The following is a 22,725-nucleotide window of genomic DNA, read 5'->3' as shown; positions in this document are numbered from 1 at the left end:
ATACTTTTATGTTTAGGAAAAATATTTTTTTTCAACTTTTTGTAACCTTAGCCTCATTTAAAATATTTAAGGGAGGGGACGGAAGTGACTCAGACTTTAACATAAATTGATAATTTTTGCTGATTTTTTTTAATAAGCTATGAGACTCCTCTTAACCACCGTGGTTGCTTCTCATTCATCGTTGTGTTTTTTTCTTATAATTCGATGCAAAAGACTATTTTGTTTATAAAATGTTTAATTATTGATTATATTGTATAAATACATAATTATATATAATTATATACATTTATTGCATAATTATTGTATAATTATATAATTATAAAATGTATAATTATTATAATTTCATGCAGGAACATTGTGTATGCATGTTATCATAACGAGATGAGGGATTTTTTTGATTTAAAAAAATAATCCCTTTTTGGCTTTAATGCACAAATAAATTTTGTTAGTAGATCAGGTTTTATTGATCTTCAGAGTCAAACAAAGAAGAAGTGCCGATAAAGGAAGCTTTTATACAAAATTGTTGAAAAACCGTGTCTCAGCCAGACATTTGAAAATCGAAACAATAAATGCAACTTGTGCATGTGTTTTACAAAAATAAAAGCTTTCTAATGTATCATCGATAATGAATCATAATGCATAAAATTAAATTAAATTAATGATTGCGATAATTTTTACTTCTATGCTACTTCGGAATCCTAAACAGTTACTATACTGTCTCATACTAATCATAGAGGAGTAAAAAATATGTATATCTACAGAAAATATAAATTAAAAATTTGTCGAAAATTCCTGTGCTAAATATATTAAATAAAGTTATCAGTTATGAATAAATTAAGCTAATAAAAAAAATTTAGGACTAAATTTTTAAAATCTTAAATAAAATATACAATATTTTAGCATGTGTTGTACAATTTTGTTATAACATTTTTATTAGTAAAAAAAGAATATTTTTGTGTTAGTATTTAAAAGATTCAACTGCTAGCTGTTTCTATATTGCATGATTTCATTTTGAAAAATAATTATCCGAACATTTTTGTGTCAATATATACATATAATTAAATTTCTTTCGATTATTCCTGCACTTGATATATTAAATAGGGTTATTAATGAATAAATTAAGTTAATAAAAATTAATTTTAGGAAATATTTAAAGTTTTCGAATAAAATGTGCACATTTTTAGCGTGTGTTGTATTATTTTGCTATAATATTTCTTCAATTAAACAAAAAAAATTTTGCGTTAGTACTTGAGGTTTTACAACTAATTGTTTTCATATTGCATAATTGTTTTCATATTGAAGAGAAGAAAAAAATTACCCAACAAAGAATAGAAGATGTATATTAGAGGGGACAGTAGGGAAATTAATCTTTGTCTCAATTAACATAAATTTTAATGCATGGAATTTAATTACTTCATGAAATATTTTTAAATTATGTGCCGAAGTATGTCTTATGATAGTTAATATAGTCTAGATTAATTTTATTAATAATAGATTCTTTTAAAATATATTTCATAAATCATGTTACACCCCTCTTAAATGTTACACCATCTCTTTAGAATAAACCCGTATGAATGCAAATTTCACTGTTCCAACTTATGAAAAAAAATAATATATATATATATATATATATATATATATATATATATATATATATATATATATATATATATATATATATATATATATATATATATATATATATATATATATATATATATATATATATATATATATATATATATATATATATATATATATATATATATATATATATATATATATATATATATATATATATATATATATATATATATATATATATAAAATTTTCGTACGAATAGGAATTACGGAAAAATTCTCGCTTTAAATTCATACGTGAAAATGGTCCTTTGAGCAAAACAAATTTCAAATGGTCAGCCGCATGGTTCGAACAAGTTCGAACTATTTATCGGATGTGAATTTTTTTTATTCTCTCGTACTACGGGTACATTTTTTACACTTTTACACATCTTCATAATTTCAAAACTCTACGTCTTAAAAATTTTTGCGCAGTAAAAATAAATAAATTAAATAAAAAAAATGCAACGCAAATTTCAACACTCAAAACAGAGGTAGAAGTTACTATTACTTTTTTTTAGCATGGAGGGAAAATGTATTTGAAATAAAAGTATATTTAAAATTAAAATATATTTACGAAACAAGTAATATATAGTTTTATTTTTTTAGCCAATACTCTTGGCTCGTTGTATGAGGAGGAACATTACATGTCTTGTAACACGTGTATGCTCTGAGGTATTTCAATTGTCATGCATTGCAACAGAAGTGTGCAACCATCTGGGAGTGTACAACAGAAGTGTACTTGAAATCATCTGGGCTTGGATTCTTCATTTGTTTGTTTCTCGATGTTTTGAAATAAGTTTTTACTGTTCAAGTCCTCCTGAAAACTTTCACCGTAATAGTACTTCACGACAATAGGTTCCAACAACCACAGCCCTCCTGATATCACTGAAATTCCACCCAGCAAGTAGAACATACCATCATATGATCCAACATAATCCCTGAAATATCCTGAAGAAAAAAAATCATTTTTAATGAACATGCAAAGAATGAACTTGGGATTCCAAACATGGTATTCTGTAATTATTACCATTAATTCGTATAATTTAAAGTTCCTTTTCAAAATTAAAGTGGAAATTATAGACATATTAAGAGTCATAAATTAATATTCAATCAAGAAAAAGTTATCGAAATCTCATGAATCATTGCTGAGGAAGGATGAACTGAAAACTTTAAAACGTATTCGACTGCCTTAGGAAAAAGAAAGAAACTGTTATGCGTTTATTAAAAACACACAAAAGTTCTATGATACAGTCAAATTGATTTTTGTGTTTTTCATTCTAACTCCCTGGCTAGTGATTCGACAAGTTTAGATAACGATTTAGCTTTATTTTCACTTAAATATTAACTTATGCATGCCCAAAATGCGTAAACTTTTTGTCTTATATTCTCACAAGGATCCAAAAAGTACATATAGATTATGTTTGGTCATTTCACAACACCATATATAATACGTTTATTTGTTTCTTGGCTTCAACTGAAGCTAATACCTTGCAGGTTAACATTTTGCAAGAAAATCGATAACAAAATAAATGGTAACACATAACAAATTATTGTGGTAGAAAATATTACAATAATGCAGGACATATCAGTTTATACTAAATATAACGTGCATCTGTTCGCTAATAACTCAAGAATGATTGCATCGATTTGTAATACGCTTTTTGTTTAGTTTGCGAATACCTCAGAGGTGATTTATAAACCATCTTTACTTTCTTGACTGGCAACAACACGGAGAAAAAGGCTGAATAAAGAGGCCGTGGACTATTTAGAGGTACACGAGCTCCTATCGGAGGGTTCCGATGGCGCAGTCCAATGTTTCCCAAACTTATGACTTTTGTGTACCCTTTCTAAATTTTTCGCAAAGCTGTGTACCACTAATAAAAAAATTTACATATTTTTACTATAAAAAAATTGTACAAAAGTTAAAAATCACAACTCGTTGTTGACGCCACTAATTATTAACTGTTAACTCTGCAAAAAATAGCCAATAGAAAAATACGTAATCGTAAATTTTCATGGCTAGCTTTGTTTTTAAATAAAGGTTTTTGAAATTCTCGTTTGTTGCAAGATATTTCGCATAAAAACGCGAAACCACTGCTAAACTGTTCCCGTACCCCTGGGGGTACGCGTACCGCACTTTGGGAAACACTGGCGCAGTCCATAAAGACATCACTGACGCTGAAGATCTGCAAGTCATGAGTTTGATTTTTGAGATAATAAATTTACGCCATTTTGTAATACATTTTCTACATTTATTCTTTGTGTTATTTAAAATAAATGTAGTGTTGTTGTTTTAGCTCTCCAATCTTTATTTACGAATCACATAGCACAACACTCCGTAACAGAAGTTCACCGCAGTTATAGCACAGTAACTATAAAGAGATAAGGTTTACATAACATCTTAAATCTACTGCTTCTTACCTATCATTGGTGGTATAGAGAATGAAACCACTCCTGAGAGCAATCCATCGTTCGCTAAAGCCACCGCTTGGCTGTTGTTGTCGATGTACTTGAGCACTAGAACCGGGAACAGCACCAACATACTTCCTGCTGCCATTCCGTAGAGCACCAGAGTCGTCATGAAGGTATAAATTGACATGGCCATTGGAAAAAGGGCAATGAAGACTCCTTGTAACACCAGCATCCCACACATGAAAGCGGGTATGGTCATGAGGTCTTTGTCTGTCACCCAACCAAAGCCAAGTCTACCTGAAAGATAACAAATGAAAAAAATAAAAATCATTTACTTTTTACCGACCGGATACTGTCAGTGAACTGGCCTTGCATCATAAAGGTTCTGAGTTTGAATCCCAGGATGCTCTTTCATTCTCTGTACTATCTGTCCTTACTGTGGGTGCAACGTTAGCCCACCTAATATGGTGCCCCTGAAGAAGTGGCCAACAAATCTGCCCTTCAGATGCATATATAGACGAAAGGTCATTCCCCAGGTAGGCATTGAAAAAAAATTGTTCTGTCAGTCTATTTGAAGGCGTTATGTTTCAAATTGACCAACCCCCACAAATTCTTTAAATAGAAATACATTTTAGAACAAAGGATGTGATATAGAATATTATAAGCAATATACTTACCAACTAACTCTCCGAGAGCGAGTCCGTAAATGAGATATTTCCCATAGCTCTCATCAATTCCTTTATCTATGGCGTAATCCACAGTCACAGTTAGAATTGGAATGAAAATCATTGTGTAAGTCGACGCGCACACATTTATGAGAATGTAAACTGGATTTTTGAACACCCTTCCCATGGTCCTAATGCTCTCCATGATGCTCGGGTTTTCATTTCCTTTTGCTTTAATTTGTTTTTCAGAATACGGTGGAACGTCGCCATCTTTTTCAGCGACTTTGTCCGTTGAGTGCAACGTTCCCTTTTTTTCGGCTGCTTCTTCAGAGATAGGCGGAACCTGTAAAATGAAAATTTTATCACTTATTTATTGAATGAATACCTAAATACCTGAGTAATGAATCAGTTGACTTAATGATAATATTTTCACTAAGTGGCTCAGGGGATAGAGGATGATGAGGTGCCCGGGTTCAATCCTAGCGATACCTGGTTGATTCGAAGTGCTCGCCCTGCTCGCACCGACCACACTATATCCTCAGTGAATCCTCAGTGATATCACATCCTCAATGATAGACGGATCATAGTTTAGAGTCCCTTTGCCATCAGATTAATCGTGGAAGGTTTTCGTGGTTTTCCTCTCCATGTAACGCAAATGTGGGTTAGTTGCATCAAAAAGCTCTCTACTAATGAAAATTTCTTCCAATATTTGATCCAGGAGTTTTTTCTTCTGAATTGGGTTCAAAATTACTAGGCTAAGGAGTTGAACATTAGTAGCCGTAAACCCTAAATTGGGTCAGTTGTTCAACGACGGTATTAAAATAAAATATTTTTATTAGATTTTTGAATACTATAATCGATAATAAAATATTGTTTGAGTTTTTCTTTTATTAATAAGATATTGTTTGCATCTGTTGTACGTGATTGTAGGAAACGTTGTTGTATAAATGACTGGTCATCTTTTCATTTTCTGTCATTATTATTTTTCATACTTTATAATAAAATGTTCATATTGTTAAAATAAACTAATTTTTTTTGTTTTCGTGTTTGGAAAGTTTTAGGATTTGAAATAAAAATCAAACTTAATTAAAATATTTCAACTAGAGCCTTTGTTTCCAAAGAAATTTTCCAATCTTAAGAATATTATTCCGTCCTCCTATGAAACTTACTAGAGGGGAATAATAGTCTATGATGACTTCTGCTATACCTGGAAATTAAAAAAAATAGAGTTATAGTTCAGATACACCAGTTTACGAGCATTCAACGACTTCTCATTACTGAGCTTTAAAACTTCAGTTAAAAGTTTCAGAATACGTAAAATCAGCAGCTAAGATATCCAATAAATCTTATTTGAAGTGTAACAATCTCTTATTCATCTTAGAATTAAACAACATAAATATTAGGTACAGGTTGTTTCACTATTAAAGCGACACATTTAATTTTACTGCCTGCTAGATCACCGGATCTTGGGTCAAATGAAACATCGTGGTACAAGACTGGGTAGACACTATTGAAATCGTCGTCGTTTTTATCTATGTAAGTGAGATACGCCAAGAACCTTCCAGAATGTTAACAGTTCTATGTAGCACCACCGTGAAATCTAGAGGACTACGTCAGGTCAGAATTTTCAATACTTTATTTACATAGCACTAGAACATCACAATGGGTAATTGGCAATTGTCTGGGAAACATTCATCCGTAGACATGCCATCACAATTTCGCTCCTCTGCAAAGAATACGCTTTGGATGCCCGACGACCAGTGCATGAAGTTGGTCACTTAATGGTAAAACAGTTTAACAAGAACCAATACCACGCACTCTGGACCAGGCTGATCAGAGTGGTCACCCAGCTAGTAATACTTGACCTCGGTGAACTTCTATGAATTGGGTTTTACTCTCAGTCCACTAGGAAAGTCCTGTAGTATGCTACTGTTAACTATATGTCATAAGGATTGCTTCTATAACACATACTTATTGAGTTTACTGTTCATTTGCCTTGCATTTTCCATCGCAGCTAACTTGAAACAATTTTGGTCGCTGCAGTGCTATTTGAATTTGATTCTTACCTCTTGAACTCCTGGAAGCTCCCCACACTATACTCTGTTGCAAATTACGAAAACCCATTATCCCTAAATGGAGAAAGCCTGTTGGCATCTAAGTGCACGCCAAATGGATGCCAAGCCCCCAGAGCGAGCATATATCAATATCGCCCACTCTTGAAACGGCGTTGCATAGCCTCCTTTCTGCTTGCTTTTTTATTAATAATAATAGCAGTTATAAACAACAATAATTAATTAACAAGTAATAAGAATTAATAAGAAAATGATTTCTAGAAATCGTAGAAACAATATATGTCTTTCTGTTATTCAACCGAGTTCGCCCAAATTTTGCGTTTTACCATGCAAAATTATATTCTTTAAAATGATGTAAATAACTGTACACCTCACAATTCAAAATTTTTTCGATCGTCAAGACACGGTTCTCATCAGATCACCGAAGTCAAGCATCACTGGCTGCGGTCAGTGTGCGGGTGGGTGACCCACTTGGATCAGTCTGCGTAGGGACCGAGGGTGTGCGGTATTGGTCCTCGTTAAACTGTGCTACCGTAAAGTGCTCGACTTCGCGCGCAGGTCGTCGGGCTACCGAAGCGGGGGTGCCATCCCTTCCGCAGAGGATCAAAATTGTGATGGCATGTCTTCGGATCATCCTCCGGGATGTTTCCCAGACCGTCGCCAATAGCCCATTGTGCAGCTCTAGTGCGACGTAAATTAACAACAACAACAACAACAATCAAAATTTTTTCGACTATTATTCAATAAAATAATAAAAAATTATAAATATTTACTAACATTTATTTTTTGGAATTATTTTTGGACAAACAAATTTTATAATTGTGGGCAAAAATTCTTCAATTCGATTCTTTCTGTTCTCGAGATATAGTGTAATACGCAAAAAGTAAAATTAACATCAAGGGGCTCAAACTTTAGAGCGCTTTCCTGACCTAACCATTGGGATCATATTCTCCAGACTGCGGCTACCCCCTATATTTTGGGGGTCGGAAATCCAAATCCATCGAAAAAAAGGTATGTTTATTTAGAAAAAGTACGTTTTTGTTTCCATTTTCGAAACTTGAATTATTGTCTGCACTTATTAATTAGCATACTTAAAGTCACCCCCTTGAGCCATTAAGATTGAGTGTTAGTACGTAAAGATCCGATCATTAGATCAAAAGTTATTCAGGATGGTCCGCATTTCTTTCCTTTTTCTTTCTTTTTTTTTGCGTACTAAACATATGATGACATATACATTTATTCTTGAAAAAAAACGTTGCAACCATCATTTAGAGCAGGGTTTCTTAACCTGTGGTTCATGAGCCCCTTAGGGGTCCATGGGTCATATTTTGGGGGTCCACCTACTGCTCCTAATTTTTAAAACGTTTGGATCAATAATATTTAAATAGCATTGATCTTTTTTTCTTTCTAAAAGGTGAAAATACATACGTATTTGAAACTAGGTGATCGAGATACCCCAAATTCAGTACGGACTGCACACAGCCCTCTAATATCCCTGTCATATTTTTAACATCCTCCACTAACCGGTTTTCAGTTTGCACCACCCAAGGGCAACCCCTGATGACGATAGTATTCCCGCTGTACTATTTTTATTATCCCCTGTCAAGCTACGTACATTTGACACCTTGTTCAGGTTACTAGATCTAGAATTTTTTACTAAGAAGAAAGCCCAGTTTTTGAAATTTGGAACATTAGACAAACTTGGATTTGGTATTCCACAAAAACCTCTGGTTGAGGCATCTCTCAAAGTTGCATATCATATTGCTAAAAGCAGGAAACCACATACTATTGGAGAGACATTAATTAAGCCATGTGCGCTGGAGATGGTTGAATTAGTTTGTAGATTGGAACAGAGGAAAAAAAACTTGAGGCAATTCCATTTTCAAATGATGTGACACATTCAAGAATAGTTGAAATTTCTTGCAATATCTTGAAAAAAATCATCGATGAATTGAAAGTATCGCCTTTTCCCTTTAGTATGCAACTGGATGAAACTACAGATATCTAGAATTATAGTCAAGTTTTTGTTTTTGTTCGTTACGTGTCTCTTGATACTATCAAAGAAGAATTTTTATTTTGTGAGTCTCTTTTGCAAACTACAAAGGCAGTTGATGTTTTAGCAATGTTAAATGTTTTCTTTACCAAACAAGACTTCGGCTGGAAAGAAAAACTTCATTCACTTCGTACAGATGGAGCACCTGTGATGCTTGGCAATAAATCTGGTTTTGCCCTGTTGGTGAAAAAAAAGTCTCCTAATGTTCTTGTTACTCATTGTCTTTTACATAAACATGCGCTGGCTACAAAACTCTTCCAACCAGCTTAAAAGAAGCATTATCAAAAGTTATTAAAACTGTAAATTTTATTAGACGTAGAGCTCTTAATCATCGTCTCTTTAAAACGCTGTGTCAAGAAATAAGCGCAGAACATGAGGTACTTCTGTACCACACGGAATTGCGCTGTCTGTCACGAGGGCAGGTTTTGAAACAATTTTTCATGTTGAAGATCGAATTATCACTTGTTCTAGAAGAAAAAGATAACTCATTTTTCGAATATTTAAACAAAAAAGATTTTACCTATAAATTAGCTTACCTGGCAGATAATTTCATCCACATGAACAATATAAGTCTTTTAATTCAAGGACCCGATATCACCATTATGGATGCAACTGAGAAACTACAAGTATTCTAATTGAAGATGTCACTTTGAAAAAAATAGAATTCAAAATGAGATATATGCAAACTTTTAAATGTTGGAAGAAGTGCTTTCTGAAAATGGATCTTGGCAAGATAATTTGTTACTGAATAACTTAAAAAATGAAATCTGTGAACACCTGGAAGTACTTCAAGTTTCATTTAAAAAAATATTTTAATTTAGATGAGATAAAGATAAAAGATGAGTTGTGGATTCGTCATCCTTTTCTTTGTAATATTGACTGTATCCATGATTATGAACCTTACCAAAGATGAGCTTATTGATCTTAGAACAAAGTCCTTGCTAAAAATGGATTTTGATTCAAAAACACTCGGAGAGCTCTGGTCTTCTGTGAAAGTAGCCTACCCATTGCTTGTAAAGCGAGCTATTTCAGCTATACTTCCGTTAGCTACAGTGTATCTTAACGAAGCCGGAATTTTCCAGAATTGTGACAATAAAAACAAAACATCGTTATCGATTGAATGTTGAACATGTTATGCGCGTTGCTTTGTCGGAGACCATCCCTCTATTCAATTTATTAATTAAGGAAAAGCAGCAACAGCCTTCAGACTAAAAATTTTAATTTTAAATATTTTGTATACTATTGAAATAATAAAATTAAATGCTAAAATAAATTAAATACTAAAATTGATGTTTTTTGCAATTTTTTTTCTCAGAGGGGTGGTCCGTGACTTCTAAAAAAATTTTAAAAGGGGTCCATTGTATCAAAAAGGTTAAGAAACACTGATTTAGAGCTACAAAAGCAATAATTGAGCATTTTAAAATACATAAAGAGAGATAAATGCTTACGTGTGTCTGTTTCATTAAGTAGCGAATGCAAACGACTTTCTGTTCTTCCTCAAAATTTGAAAATCTCTCGTTTCCTTTTGAGTAGAAAATGTCTTTACTGTTAATGGGGTACACGAGCTCTTCAACTGGATTGCTCAGTGATCGCTGGCGAGCAAATTTTTTGGGGTCGTAAACACTCTCAAGCTCATGTTTCTCAAGAATGACTGTAACATCTGTATTAATTGCTTCAACGGATTCTTTCAGTTTGTTTGCTTGCTCAGCTTTTTTTCTAGCCACTGCAAGCCAATCAATCATTTTTAGAATATACCAAAATAAAAAAGAGCAATATGATAAAATGCCAAAAAAATTATTTTTATATAAAGGATCGATTTTCACGTACCTAGCTCCTATCTTTCCCAATACGAAGAATCCAATTCGAAAATCCAAATTGATTAGTGCTAATTAATAACTAGGCCGTAAAGGCACATTCTTAAATGAAAATTTAGGTGGACTGGAAAGTAATTCAGTTTCGGTTCATTAAATATTCATTAGTCTTAAAAATCCATTCATTTTTTCGATCCAGCATTGAAAGGTTGATTGCTAACGAGGGTGAATACATTATTAATTTAAAATAAAATCTTGATAACAAATGTCAAATGCACCGAAACGACATTACTTTCCGGTCCACCTAATACACCAAATAATTTTTAAAACATCATAATATTTACAGTTTCACATACCTCAACAATATAACAACTTGGCAATGCTCGTTTATATGTTACTAAGTTTAATTAAGAGAAACCTCATAAGTTTCCTTGTTTAAATCGTTTATAAGTTTAAGTTACCTCGTTTTTAAGTTTTTGATATTTAAAAGTAATTTCATTCCCTCCCCAAGTCATTAATACTAGAAGCGTTTTGGGGGTCATTTTAACAGTTTCTTATAATTTCTCATGTTGTTTTTGAAGATACTTGGGGCTCATATTTTTTTTTACTTTTTAAAATTGCTTTTAACTATACACAGTTTAAATTATGGACTTTTACGTTGATTACTAAAGTAAATAATCATAGAAATATCTAAGAAAAACCAAAAAGGATCATTTTAAACTTTAAACAAAAACTTTTTAAGTATCTAAAGATATAAGCCTGAATTCGATTTTGCAAAATTAACTTTGCGAAGGTGATTTAAAGAACAAATTGGAGACCACAGTGTCAAACAAAATATCATACACTTGTTTCCCATGCATTTTATATATTCTTAGATTCGATGTCAGAAGTAGCTTATTTGAGCTCTGATTGAATTAAAAATTCGTTATAGCGCCTGAAAATATGCACATGCTAATTATAAACAGTTATTTTAATTATAATTCTGGGCAAGAAAGAATTTTCTTGAACAGCTATTGCAATGTAAATCCTGAAGCAGACTTATTGCATGACGAACAAGTCAAATAACTTTGAATTCAAATTTTTGTTTCCAACATATAAAATCCAAAAAAAATCATTTTTAATAGATTTCTGTAATAATAGAGATACTATAAAGAAATTGTGCCAGTTGAGAAACAAAATTACAACTTGGGGAAAATATGGTGCTATTATGGAGCTGTACCTAAACTCCGGATACAGCAGGACTATTGATATTTCTTCTTTACCTCTGTGAAACTTGCGGACAAATTTTTTTCCTAAAAAAATCGCAATATTGGGAAAGTACGTCTAAACGAGAGAAAATTTCTTTTCAATTTTCAGTGCCACTTCTTCGCAATATCATCATTTTCGTCAAAACAAAACTCTTACTATAGATCTATAGACATGAGCTGAAGATAAAAAATGCCATAATTCTGAACAGTATTCATGCGAGTGTTTGTAGACAAAGCACAGAGTAGAAGCCAGGCACTGTCACTTACTACAATAGTATGAAATGGGACGTAGACTTAGCAAACTAAATGCTAAGTAATTATTCTACAGGACAGGGCTCGAAAAAACTCAAAAATTTTACCCGTCCCCGAGGACGGCTTGTCCAACAATGTACCTGTCCTCCTTTGAAACTAACCCGTAGCTTCGAAATAAATAAAAATATAATTTTCTGTTATTTATTACAAACATTTATATAAATTGCATAATGAATTCGTAGTTACTAGGATTACATTATACAGTAATAAAGGAAATACTAGGTTACTAATAGGAACCTAGTATTTCTTTATGAAATAATTTATCTCTTTTATGAAATAATTTAAAGGACAAAGGCCAAGTTATCTGGAATGTCTATTTATCCGAGGGTACTGTGTTTTTTAAATGAATAAATTATGACGTTCGCCAGTCCCCCAATCAAGCCAATGATTTACAAGCCCCTGCACAGAAATCTGAAAGGGGTTTTCCATTTAGGTAGATGTTCATAATTGCGTTTAACGCTTCTTATTTAAGACCAGTACGTAATGTGTTTTTTTTTTTTTTTTGTAAGTTCATTGCTGAAAAGCCCCTTTCAACCGCTGCAGTACTCCCAGACAGAAAAAACATCAATTCCACCATGCGCAGTATGTTGCTGTATTGTGGGTTATCTTAGAAGTGAGGTGCTAGACTCTTGTAAGATAACAAAAATTGAAAATGTATCACTAACATTAACGGGAAAATGGCCGTCCGCGCGGACGTCGGATTCGAGAAATTCGTTGTCCGCGGGGAATTTTTGACCGCCGAGGACGGGTGGTTTTTCGAGGATGTGACACTTATTGCAGGTGGTTCTTTCGTGTTTTTACAACATTTTATAAATTCGACTTAAAGTAATAAAAGACTATAAACTCCTCAATATGACTCTGACTAATATTAAGCTTTTAGTTGTAGAGGGGCATTGAATTCATCTGGACCAGCTTTGCTATTTTACCACGCATTGAAAAAAAATATTTCGCCTTTTTTAGTGCTATAGTATTAAAGTGACAACTCTTTATATATTTCTCAATCCACATCCAGTTTGCGCCAACCACAGTGATGACATAAAATATCTTCAGTGGTAGACGGATCATGGGTTAGAGTCCTTTTGTCGTCAGGCTAACCGTGGGAGCATTACGTGGTCTTCCCTCCGTGTAACGCAAATGCGGGTGAGCTCAAAAAGTCTTCCACGAAGGCAAATTTCTTCTAATACTTGATCCAGGAGTTCCCTTGTCATCTGGATTTGGTTCAAAATTACAATGCTACGCTGTTGAACATTAGTAGTCGTAAGCCCAAAAAATTGGGTCGGCTGTTCAACGACGGTTATAAAATAAAATAAAATATATTTCTCTTTGCAAATGACTATTACCTATCTTCTTTTAAACTGCAACTAAATTAAAAAGTAATATTTTGCAATGTATATTGGCATTATATGAGATTACGCCATGCATTAGATTAGGGTTAAATTCTCAATTTGAAAATTCTTTAGAGAATTAACAATGAATTCAGCTTCACTTACATAGTTTAGCGTATTTTTCGGGATTTTCCACCCAAGACGGTGATTTCAGTATGAGTGCAGGTGGCAGAACATGCAAAATGACGCCGGCAAGAATGAGAAAACCTCCACTAAGTCCATAGGAATCCAGCACAGTTTCGATCAATATGGGAAAACCCAAACTTCCAACACAAACTCCTGATAAAGCTATTCCTGATGCTGTAGCCCTATATTTCTCAAAATATTGATTTACAATTACCTGGAAGAGTGTGTTAGCAAAGGCAAATCCAACACCTATACATAAATATATAGATATTATTGCCTATATATAATATTTTTTCTGGTGGCAAAAATGTTTTATTACATAGCAGTAAAAATTTATTTACACAATACAAAAAAGAAAGAAATTTAATTATATTAATTTATTAATTGCATTTACAGTTATTAATTGCAATTATTTTAATTGATTATGTGTATTTAAAAATTTATGAATCTCTATATTAATATTTTATTTTTATGGGATCACTTATTGATTAGCTTTAATTATATTTATTATTATTCATAACATTACTTAATTTAGGTTAATTACATTAGTTGATTACTATTATTTAAATTATTTAACTAATATATTGCACCCAAACCTTAACTACACTGGTCAATATTATTTTAGTAACATTAATATCATTTTAACTATAATTAACTCATTTCGATGTAAGAACTTAACTATTTTTAAAAAAAAAAATATTTTAAGGCAAAGTTCTTTAAAAAGAAAGAGAAATATTTTCGTTGAAATTATAATTTAAGGTGATAGCTTCTCAGGTTTTATACAGTAATTTAATAACATGAAATGTCTATAATATACTTAATTCCCGAAACGCGTTGAAAGAAATTCATAGGAAAAATATTTTTTTAAAAACTACTCCTTTATACCAATTGTTACTTTTCCTCATGATATGTTTTAATGTTATTACGAAGACAAGAAAAGAAAGTAAGAAAAAAGATAAGGCATTATTAATTGTTACATAGCAATTAGAAGAACGTAGCGAGAAAAAAAGGCATGTCATAATGGCATTTAGTTCAAGTTTTATATTCTACTTGCACATTGAATGAACTTTTTAGTGTCTTTTAGGGTTTTTAAATAAAAGTTGTTAAGTAGAAATTACATATTGTTCAAAATAATACCATGCATTCCACCCCAAAAAATTGTCAACCAGAAGATATTTGGCGCAGTCCAACATAGTGCTGCTCCTGCTGCTGCCACTATTCCTCCGCAAAATGTCACAGTTCGAATACCATAACTCTGACCCACAATGCCAACCAATGGACCTATCGAATCAAATTAATAATATGTTCTATTGTATTTTTAGCTCCAAATTCATCCAAATCAATATTTTTAAAAGTTGCTGCTAAAACGGAAAACAGTTTTGATTTCAAAATTTCATATTTTTTCTTTCTTTTTTTTTCTTTTTCTTTTTACTATAAACAACTTATATGAATTATAATGAAACATTTTATTTGATCTTTCCTATTCTCTTTTTCTTCAATGACTATGGATGGACCATAGTCTTCTTCAAAAGTCGTATTATGGGTCCTCAGATACATAATTCAGGACGTAACTAGTAAGACTTTAGTAAATTAATTCAGTGCAGAATTTTATAAAATTGGAAATTAAGCATTTACACTGGAAAGACGTGCTTTTGTTAGATAATCGCCAATAACGTGCTGTACATGTGTCAACAATCAATGATCACAGAAATAAAAAAAAAAGAAACATTCATTGTTCATATTACAGAAATTGACAAGATAGTATTGTTTTCTATAAGGCATCGAACTCTAAAATCCTAAGTAAGTAGCTGTCTATTGTTTTGGAAAGTGCATCTACTTTTTTTTTTTGTCACGTGACAAAATAATGGTTAAATATGCCAAATGTTTGAATTGCCATTCAAGCTATAAAACGCCTTTTTATGAAAGAGATCATTTTACTTATTCCTGAAGTTATCACAGTTTTGAAAGACTAGAATTGAAATGCTTAAAAGCAAAACTTACTCAATCAAAAATAAATCAAAGGGGAAAACAAATTTAAAAAAAAAATTTTTTTTTGACTTAAAACTACTTTCAAATTTAAACCTAGACATTTCATTGTATCAAAAATTTTTTTAAAAAATTCAAAATTTGCTACAGTTTGAAAAAAAACTCAGTTCTTTACCCGATAACTCAACATGTTCTTTACCCGACATGTTCTTAACCCGATATTTAAAAGCAAGAAACACTTTTTCAAAAATAATTCAAACGCGAAAACAAATTTTAAGAAAAATTTCAACTTAAAACTGCATTTAAATTTTAACCAAAACACAATGCATCATAAAACATTTAAAAAAATTTAAGGTTTGATACAATTCAAAATTTTTTAAAAACTAAAGTCAGTTCTTTACCCGATTACCCAACATGTACTTCACCCGACATGTTCTTTACCCGATATTTAAAAGCATGACTCACTCATTCAAAAATAATTCAAACGTGAAAACAAATTTTAAAAAAAAAAATCGACTTAAAACTACTTTTAAATTTTAGCCAAAACACAATGCATCATAAAACATTTAAAAAAATTTAAGGCTTGATATAATTTAAAGAAAATTTTAAATAAAACTCAGTTCTTTACCCGATAACATTCGTATAGAATTCCTTACAGAGAAAGGTAAAGACGCTTCCTGTCTCGTTACATGATACTGCTGAAAAACGTAAACATACAAAATACCGATCATCCTGGATAATCCGGATAACAGCATATTGATCATGCAAGCCGCTCCAACAATTACCCACGCCCATCCTTCATCGGGCATTTCCAAATCCACCATCTTGATTATCAGTGATCTAAACGCTCTTGCAATTCAATAATCATTGGTTCTTAATGCTGTAATTAAAAATTACGTGTATAAACTCATGATTCGTATGTGCAGTTCATATAAATAACAGCTAAGGAAAAACTTTTTAGGATCATTAATCAACGGCGCAATATCTGTGTGAGATTATAAATAAGACTTTTGAGAAGGACGATAATTGAAAAAAAGAGGAAAGAAAAATTACAATCTCTAAATTTTGTGTCATTTCTTATTTTGAACCTAGAGTCAGATTAAAAAATAACAACAACTAAGTTGTTTCTAGCAAGGTCATGTGTTTCCTGATAGAAACCGCAAAAATATTATTATTGGGCTAAATATTATTTTTCTACATTTCCTGCCTGTTACTTACGTTTTTAAACATTCTAAATATTTTAATATTTCTCAATATTTTATTATTAAAAAAACTTAATTTTAATTAATTTTCCAAAATTCTAAAATAGCAGGCAACAGTGACGGCAGACGTTGTATTTTAATTTTTTATTTGGTTGAACTTGAAAGGTTGTATCATTAATCCGTTTTTAAAACTTAGTAGAAATATTAATATGCCAATCTTGTTTCTTTAAAATGTGAATAAAGGCATGCAAAAAAATCATAATAAAGGCATGCATTGAATGAATAAAGGCATGCAAATGAGGAAGGCTTGCATTTTTAAGCTTTTACTGTAAACCTTGTTTCTAGCTATTTATTCATTGCTAGTCTAGCTAGTCTTTTCATTCCTAGTCTAGCTAGTCTTTTCATTTGTCTATCTTTGCCTATATAACATTTTGTTTGCGTTGAAAACTTTATTGTAAGAGTTTAATAAAAATATATTTTGGTGCGTATAAAAGTAACGTAAAGTTATTTATGTATTGTTATTCATGTATTAAAATTGATAGATTGAAATATTTGGTATATAGTACTCGTATTTGGATATAGTCATGATTAAAAATAGTTAAAAGTTTGAAATAATAATAATAATTAAATTAAAGCCGAAAATATGTAAAAGATAATTAAATTAAATTAAGGGGGATGTGATCGTTAAGGAAAGTGGTTGTACAATGCAATTGTGGGATAACAATAACCCAATAGGTTCAAAGGGTCACAAAATGTGAGGTTTGAGCAAATTGGATAAATTGGTATCACCGAATTTAGAATAAGGGTGAAACTAAAAAATAATTAAAGATAAATAAGATAAAGTCATGCTATATCCAAACATAAATATATCATTCAATGCAATTTTTGTGATGTTTCCAAAGAGAGAAAATAAATGCCCATAACAATAAAAAAGGTACTCACCACATACAGAAGGAAAAAAAGGTGATAACTAATAGCTATAAAGGTAAAGCTAAAAAAACAATCACACTAAACTTTCTGTTCAACTAAACATTTATTTTTGTAAAACTACTTATTTTGATTATTTCGTAACAAACAAACAATATGATTCTAACACATTTTGTGGCACAAAAAAAATATCTTTCAAAAGAAAATGGGTGACAAGAGAATTTAAAGAAACCAAAGGCGTCATGCAAAAAGTTAAATATAAAAGAACGAGTAATTTAACCGTTAAAATAAATATGAGAAGAAAACTTAAATTTGAGAGGGCTTTAAATGTTAAAGAAAACTAAAGGTATAAAATTTTGATTTTAAATTTTACAGAAATTAATTACAGCTATGGATTTAATTTAAAATAAAGGTTAAGAAAAAATGTAAAAAGAAATCCCGCGATACGGACCGAAGTCCGCATCGCGGAGAATTTTAAAAAAAGGTAACCTGCCCAAAGGCTCGAGAGAAAGAGAGTGTCCTTAAAAATTCCTTAACTGGTATAGGACCAGAATTTTTGCAGAGCTTGCGAGCTCAACCATCCTGCTTCAATCTCCCCCATGCAGCAAGCTTTGGGGGGGGTGCTTTTTACGCCACTGATAGTAATATTCAATATCATTTAGTATAATACCATTGCTAGAAATCAACAACTGATAGTCATATATATGAAGCTGATACTTAATGATATATATATATTGTATATATATATATATATATATATATATATATATATATATATATATATATATTATATATATTATATATTATATATATATATATATATATATATATATTATATATATTATATATATATATATATTATTTATATATATATATATATATTTATATATATATATATATATTTATATTTATATATATATATATATATATTATATATATATATTATATATATATATTATAAATAAATATATATATATATTTATTTATTTATTTATTTAATTATTTTTATTTTTGTATAAGTGGAATGGGCTCTGGTTCGTAAAGAACCACCCCAAATGAATGCAGGTGATACGTGTATACTTTAAAATTATGTAAGGTTGTATGAATGAAGAATAAAACCTATAAACGGTTTTCTATTCCTGTATGCAGGCTCTGATTTTTAAATAAGTCACCCTATGAAAGATGGATATGTGTATTCTGTAAAATTATGTTAGATTTTTTGAATGAAGGATGAGTCTATAAACGGCTTTCTATCCTGACAGACTGACTTTTAAATTAATTTCCCTATTAATGATTTTTTATTTTTTTAAGACTGCTAATTTATTCAATCCGTTAAACTTTTTTATTTTTATTTCAATTTTATTACCTTTTTACTAATTGTTTCTCATAGATGGCAGCACTAATATTTTACCTAAACATTTTTTCTTCTTCTTCGATCAAATGTTTTTTTAAATTTATTATATTCGATTCAAGCTATAAGCAATATTTTACATCTTCGCGATTTTTGTTAACTGTTTTATTATTGTTCTTTTAAACCTAAACCGCGTTTTAATTCACGCCGGTAAGTTTGATTTCCTTTTACATTTTTCTTTTATTTCATGATTTTTTTAATTCAAATCAATATTTTTCTAATTTTTTAAACTTAGTTGAAGATCTAGCTAGATATAGGTTTAAGAATAATTATAAGCACAAGGATTTACCCAAACCAGATTATTTTGTTTTAGATTTTACCAATAAAATTTTTAATAATCTTAACATTAATGCCATTATAGGTAAAAATAAAAACCTTCTTCCTATCCAACTTAATTGCAAACCAACTTTCAGATACACTAAGTGTCTAAAAAATTTAATCTGTAATTATAGGAATATAGCTACAGATAATTTCAACTATGTTTGTAATTGTGATGATTTTAAAGATACTCCTTTTTTTGATAACTTCCATAAACACATTATTACAGGGGATTTAGATATTATTGACAACGATAATATTAAAAAATTTATGTCTTTAGGTTCAAAATTTAGACCATCTTTTCCAACTTCTAAAAACAAAGTTATTTCCATTTTTATTAAAAATCTCGATGATTTTATTTTAAAATTATCTTATAAACATAATTTCCCAATTGAAGGTTTCTTTGAATGGAGAGAGAATATCATTAAAGATTTTAAAATCAATATTAAAAGGGACAAATTAGTTTTTCAAAAGGATTTAATTTTTAACTCTGTTTTAAGACAAGATATTAAAAATATTCAAAATAAATTTTGTATAACCACTGTTGATAAAGCTAGTAATAATTTTGCAATTATTTGAAAATTTTTTTACAAACAACTTCTTTCCAATGAACTTAATAGCAATATTACCTACAAAAAACTGAACACCAACAGTGATATTATTATTAATAAAATTAATGCTATCTATAAAAGACTTAAAATTAAACCAAATAATATTAACAATTTTCCTTTTCTTTTTGCCAATCCAAAATTCCATAAGACTCCAACCAAATTCAGGTTTATTGCAAGTGGCGTTAATAGTAACATGGAAAAAAATCGGTATTTACTTTGAGAACATTCTTAAAAAAGTTTATAACAAAATTAATAAACTTACTAAAAATAATAACTATTTAAATTGGAATATTAAAAATAGCATTCAGGTTTTAAATACACTAAAAACTTTAAGAAATGTTGATTCAATTCACTGTTTTGATTTCGAAAACCTTTATACTTCCCTTCCAACTAATAAAATTCATGATGACCTTCTTCAAATTCATAGCATGTTTAATCTCAGTGATATTATTAATGAAGATAACTGGCACTTTCTAGTACATATTAACCTTAATAACAATTATATTCTTTTCAATGACCACCTTTTTCAACAAATTAATGGTATTCCCATGGGAAATAATTTCAGTACTAACATCTGCAATATTTTTCTTTTTCTACAAGAATATAGATTTGTAAAATCACATGTTAATCTTCCAATTGATTCTCTCTTTCTCAGATTCATTGATGATCTATTAGTTATTAATTTTAATGATTTCGATATTCTAGCAAAACATATTTATCCAAATGAATTAATTCTTAATAAAACAAATAATAGTAATTCTTCAGCAAATTTTTTAGATTTGACTCTTAATATTAATGCAGATAAAAATATTACATTTAAACTTTTTGACAAAAGAAATGAATTTAAATTTCCAGTTAAAAAATGCATAGATTTCAACTCTAACTTAGCCAATAAGGTTTTTTCCAATATTATTGCCAATCAAATTCATAGATTTTACAGGAATAATTCTAACTATAACGAGTTTTTATTAGATACTGATATATATAAAAACGATTTAATTAATAGCCATTTTCCTAGTTCATTTCTTAATTTCTATTTTAAAAAAATCTTAATAAACTTGGTACATTAATTTTTAATTTTTATTTAATTTTTCTGTTTTAAGAATAAGCTCTGATTTTTTCAAGGTAGGAACTAACTATGATAAACTATTCCTAAAGCCACTGGACGGAATAGTTTGGATGTATGACCTTTTATACTGGATTAGTTAAATATTTTTTAGTTACTTTTTAATATTTGTAGCCTCTTAAAATTAATTTAATTTTAATTGTCCAGTATAATAAACAGTTTATTTATTTATTTATTTATTTAATTATTTTTATTTTTGTATAAGTGGAATGGGCTCTGGTTCGTAAAGAACCACCCCAAATGAATGCAGGTGATACGTGTATACTTTAAAATTATGTAAGGTTGTATGAATGAAGAATAAAACCTATAAACGGTTTTCTATTCCTGTATGCAGGCTCTGATTTTTAAATAAGTCACCCTATGAAAGATGGATATGTGTATTCTGTAAAATTATGTTAGATTTTTTGAATGAAGGATGAGTCTATAAACGGCTTTCTATCCTGACAGACTGACTTTTAAATTAATTTCCCTATTAATGATTTTTTATTTTTTTAAGACTGCTAATTTATTCAATCCGTTAAACTTTTTTATTTTTATTTCAATTTTATTACCTTTTTACTAATTGTTTCTCATAGATGGCAGCACTAATATTTTACCTAAACATTTTTTCTTCTTCTTCGATCAAATGTTTTTTTAAATTTATTATATTCGATTCAAGCTATAAGCAATATTTTACATCTTCGCGATTTTTGTTAACTGTTTTATTATTGTTCTTTTAAACCTAAACCGCGTTTTAATTCACGCCGGTAAGTTTGATTTCCTTTTACATTTTTCTTTTATTTCATGATTTTTTACAACATTAGGTTTTTGCGATATCGACACATATAAAGAATAATTTTTATCTTAGGATAATTATTCTTTATTCAGAAATATCGCATTATTTATGGCAATTAGATGTGTCTTGACAACGACTATTTGCCTTTACCATTCTTGTTTCTCTACCATTTAGTTTTTTATTTTTATTTTATTCATGTTTTTCATGTTAATTTGTGTTTATATATATATATATATATACAACAAAATAGATAAATATAAAAAAACACGAAGAAAATTAAGAAAAACGCGAAGTCGAGCACTTTACGGTGGAACAATTTAACGAGGATCAATACCGCACACCCTCGGTCTACGCTGACTGATCCAAGAGATCACCCACCCGCACACTGACCGCAGCCAGTGATGCTTGACTTCGGTGATCTGCAGGGAAATTTACTAAAAATTTCTTTATTAATTTATAAAATTTTTCCATGTGCAAATCCATTTCGGGCAAATCCGTGGCTAAAATTATCTACTAAAAATGCTTTTCTTTGTTAACTTATATAATTTTTCCATGTGCAAATCCATTTCGGGCAATTCCGTGGCTAAAATGATGTGCAAAACTGGCAGCTCATGTTTCTCTTTTCTATTTTATATTTTTTTCTTAAATAAATATTTATTTTCT

At 30.2% G+C, this 22,725-nt stretch overlaps 1 protein-coding gene across 1 annotated transcript; it reads right to left on the bottom strand.

Annotated features, from left to right (window-relative positions):
* Positions 1-2,175: 2,175 nt before the first annotated feature.
* Positions 2,176-16,635, bottom strand: LOC107452700 (putative monocarboxylate transporter 5). Its single transcript, XM_043056825.3, has 7 exons — positions 16,321-16,635; positions 14,844-14,987; positions 13,686-13,955; positions 10,274-10,548; positions 4,713-5,043; positions 4,045-4,332; positions 2,176-2,571 (listed from the first exon to the last, which is right to left on the bottom strand). The coding sequence occupies exons 1-7, from the start codon at positions 16,514-16,516 to the stop codon at positions 2,369-2,371; spliced, it is 1,707 nt and encodes a 568-aa protein (XP_042912759.2). The 5' UTR covers positions 16,517-16,635; the 3' UTR covers positions 2,176-2,368.
* Between the last annotated feature and the right edge of the window lie 6,090 nt (positions 16,636-22,725).

This window comes from Parasteatoda tepidariorum, chromosome 1, assembly GCF_982258835.1.
Source record: "Parasteatoda tepidariorum strain Cologne lab strain chromosome 1, Ptep-v5.0, whole genome shotgun sequence".
In the NCBI taxonomy this organism is placed as follows: domain Eukaryota; kingdom Metazoa; phylum Arthropoda; class Arachnida; order Araneae; family Theridiidae; genus Parasteatoda; species Parasteatoda tepidariorum.
The sequence above is the reverse complement of the archived record's forward strand: the minus strand, read 5'-3'. Positions and strand labels throughout refer to the sequence as shown.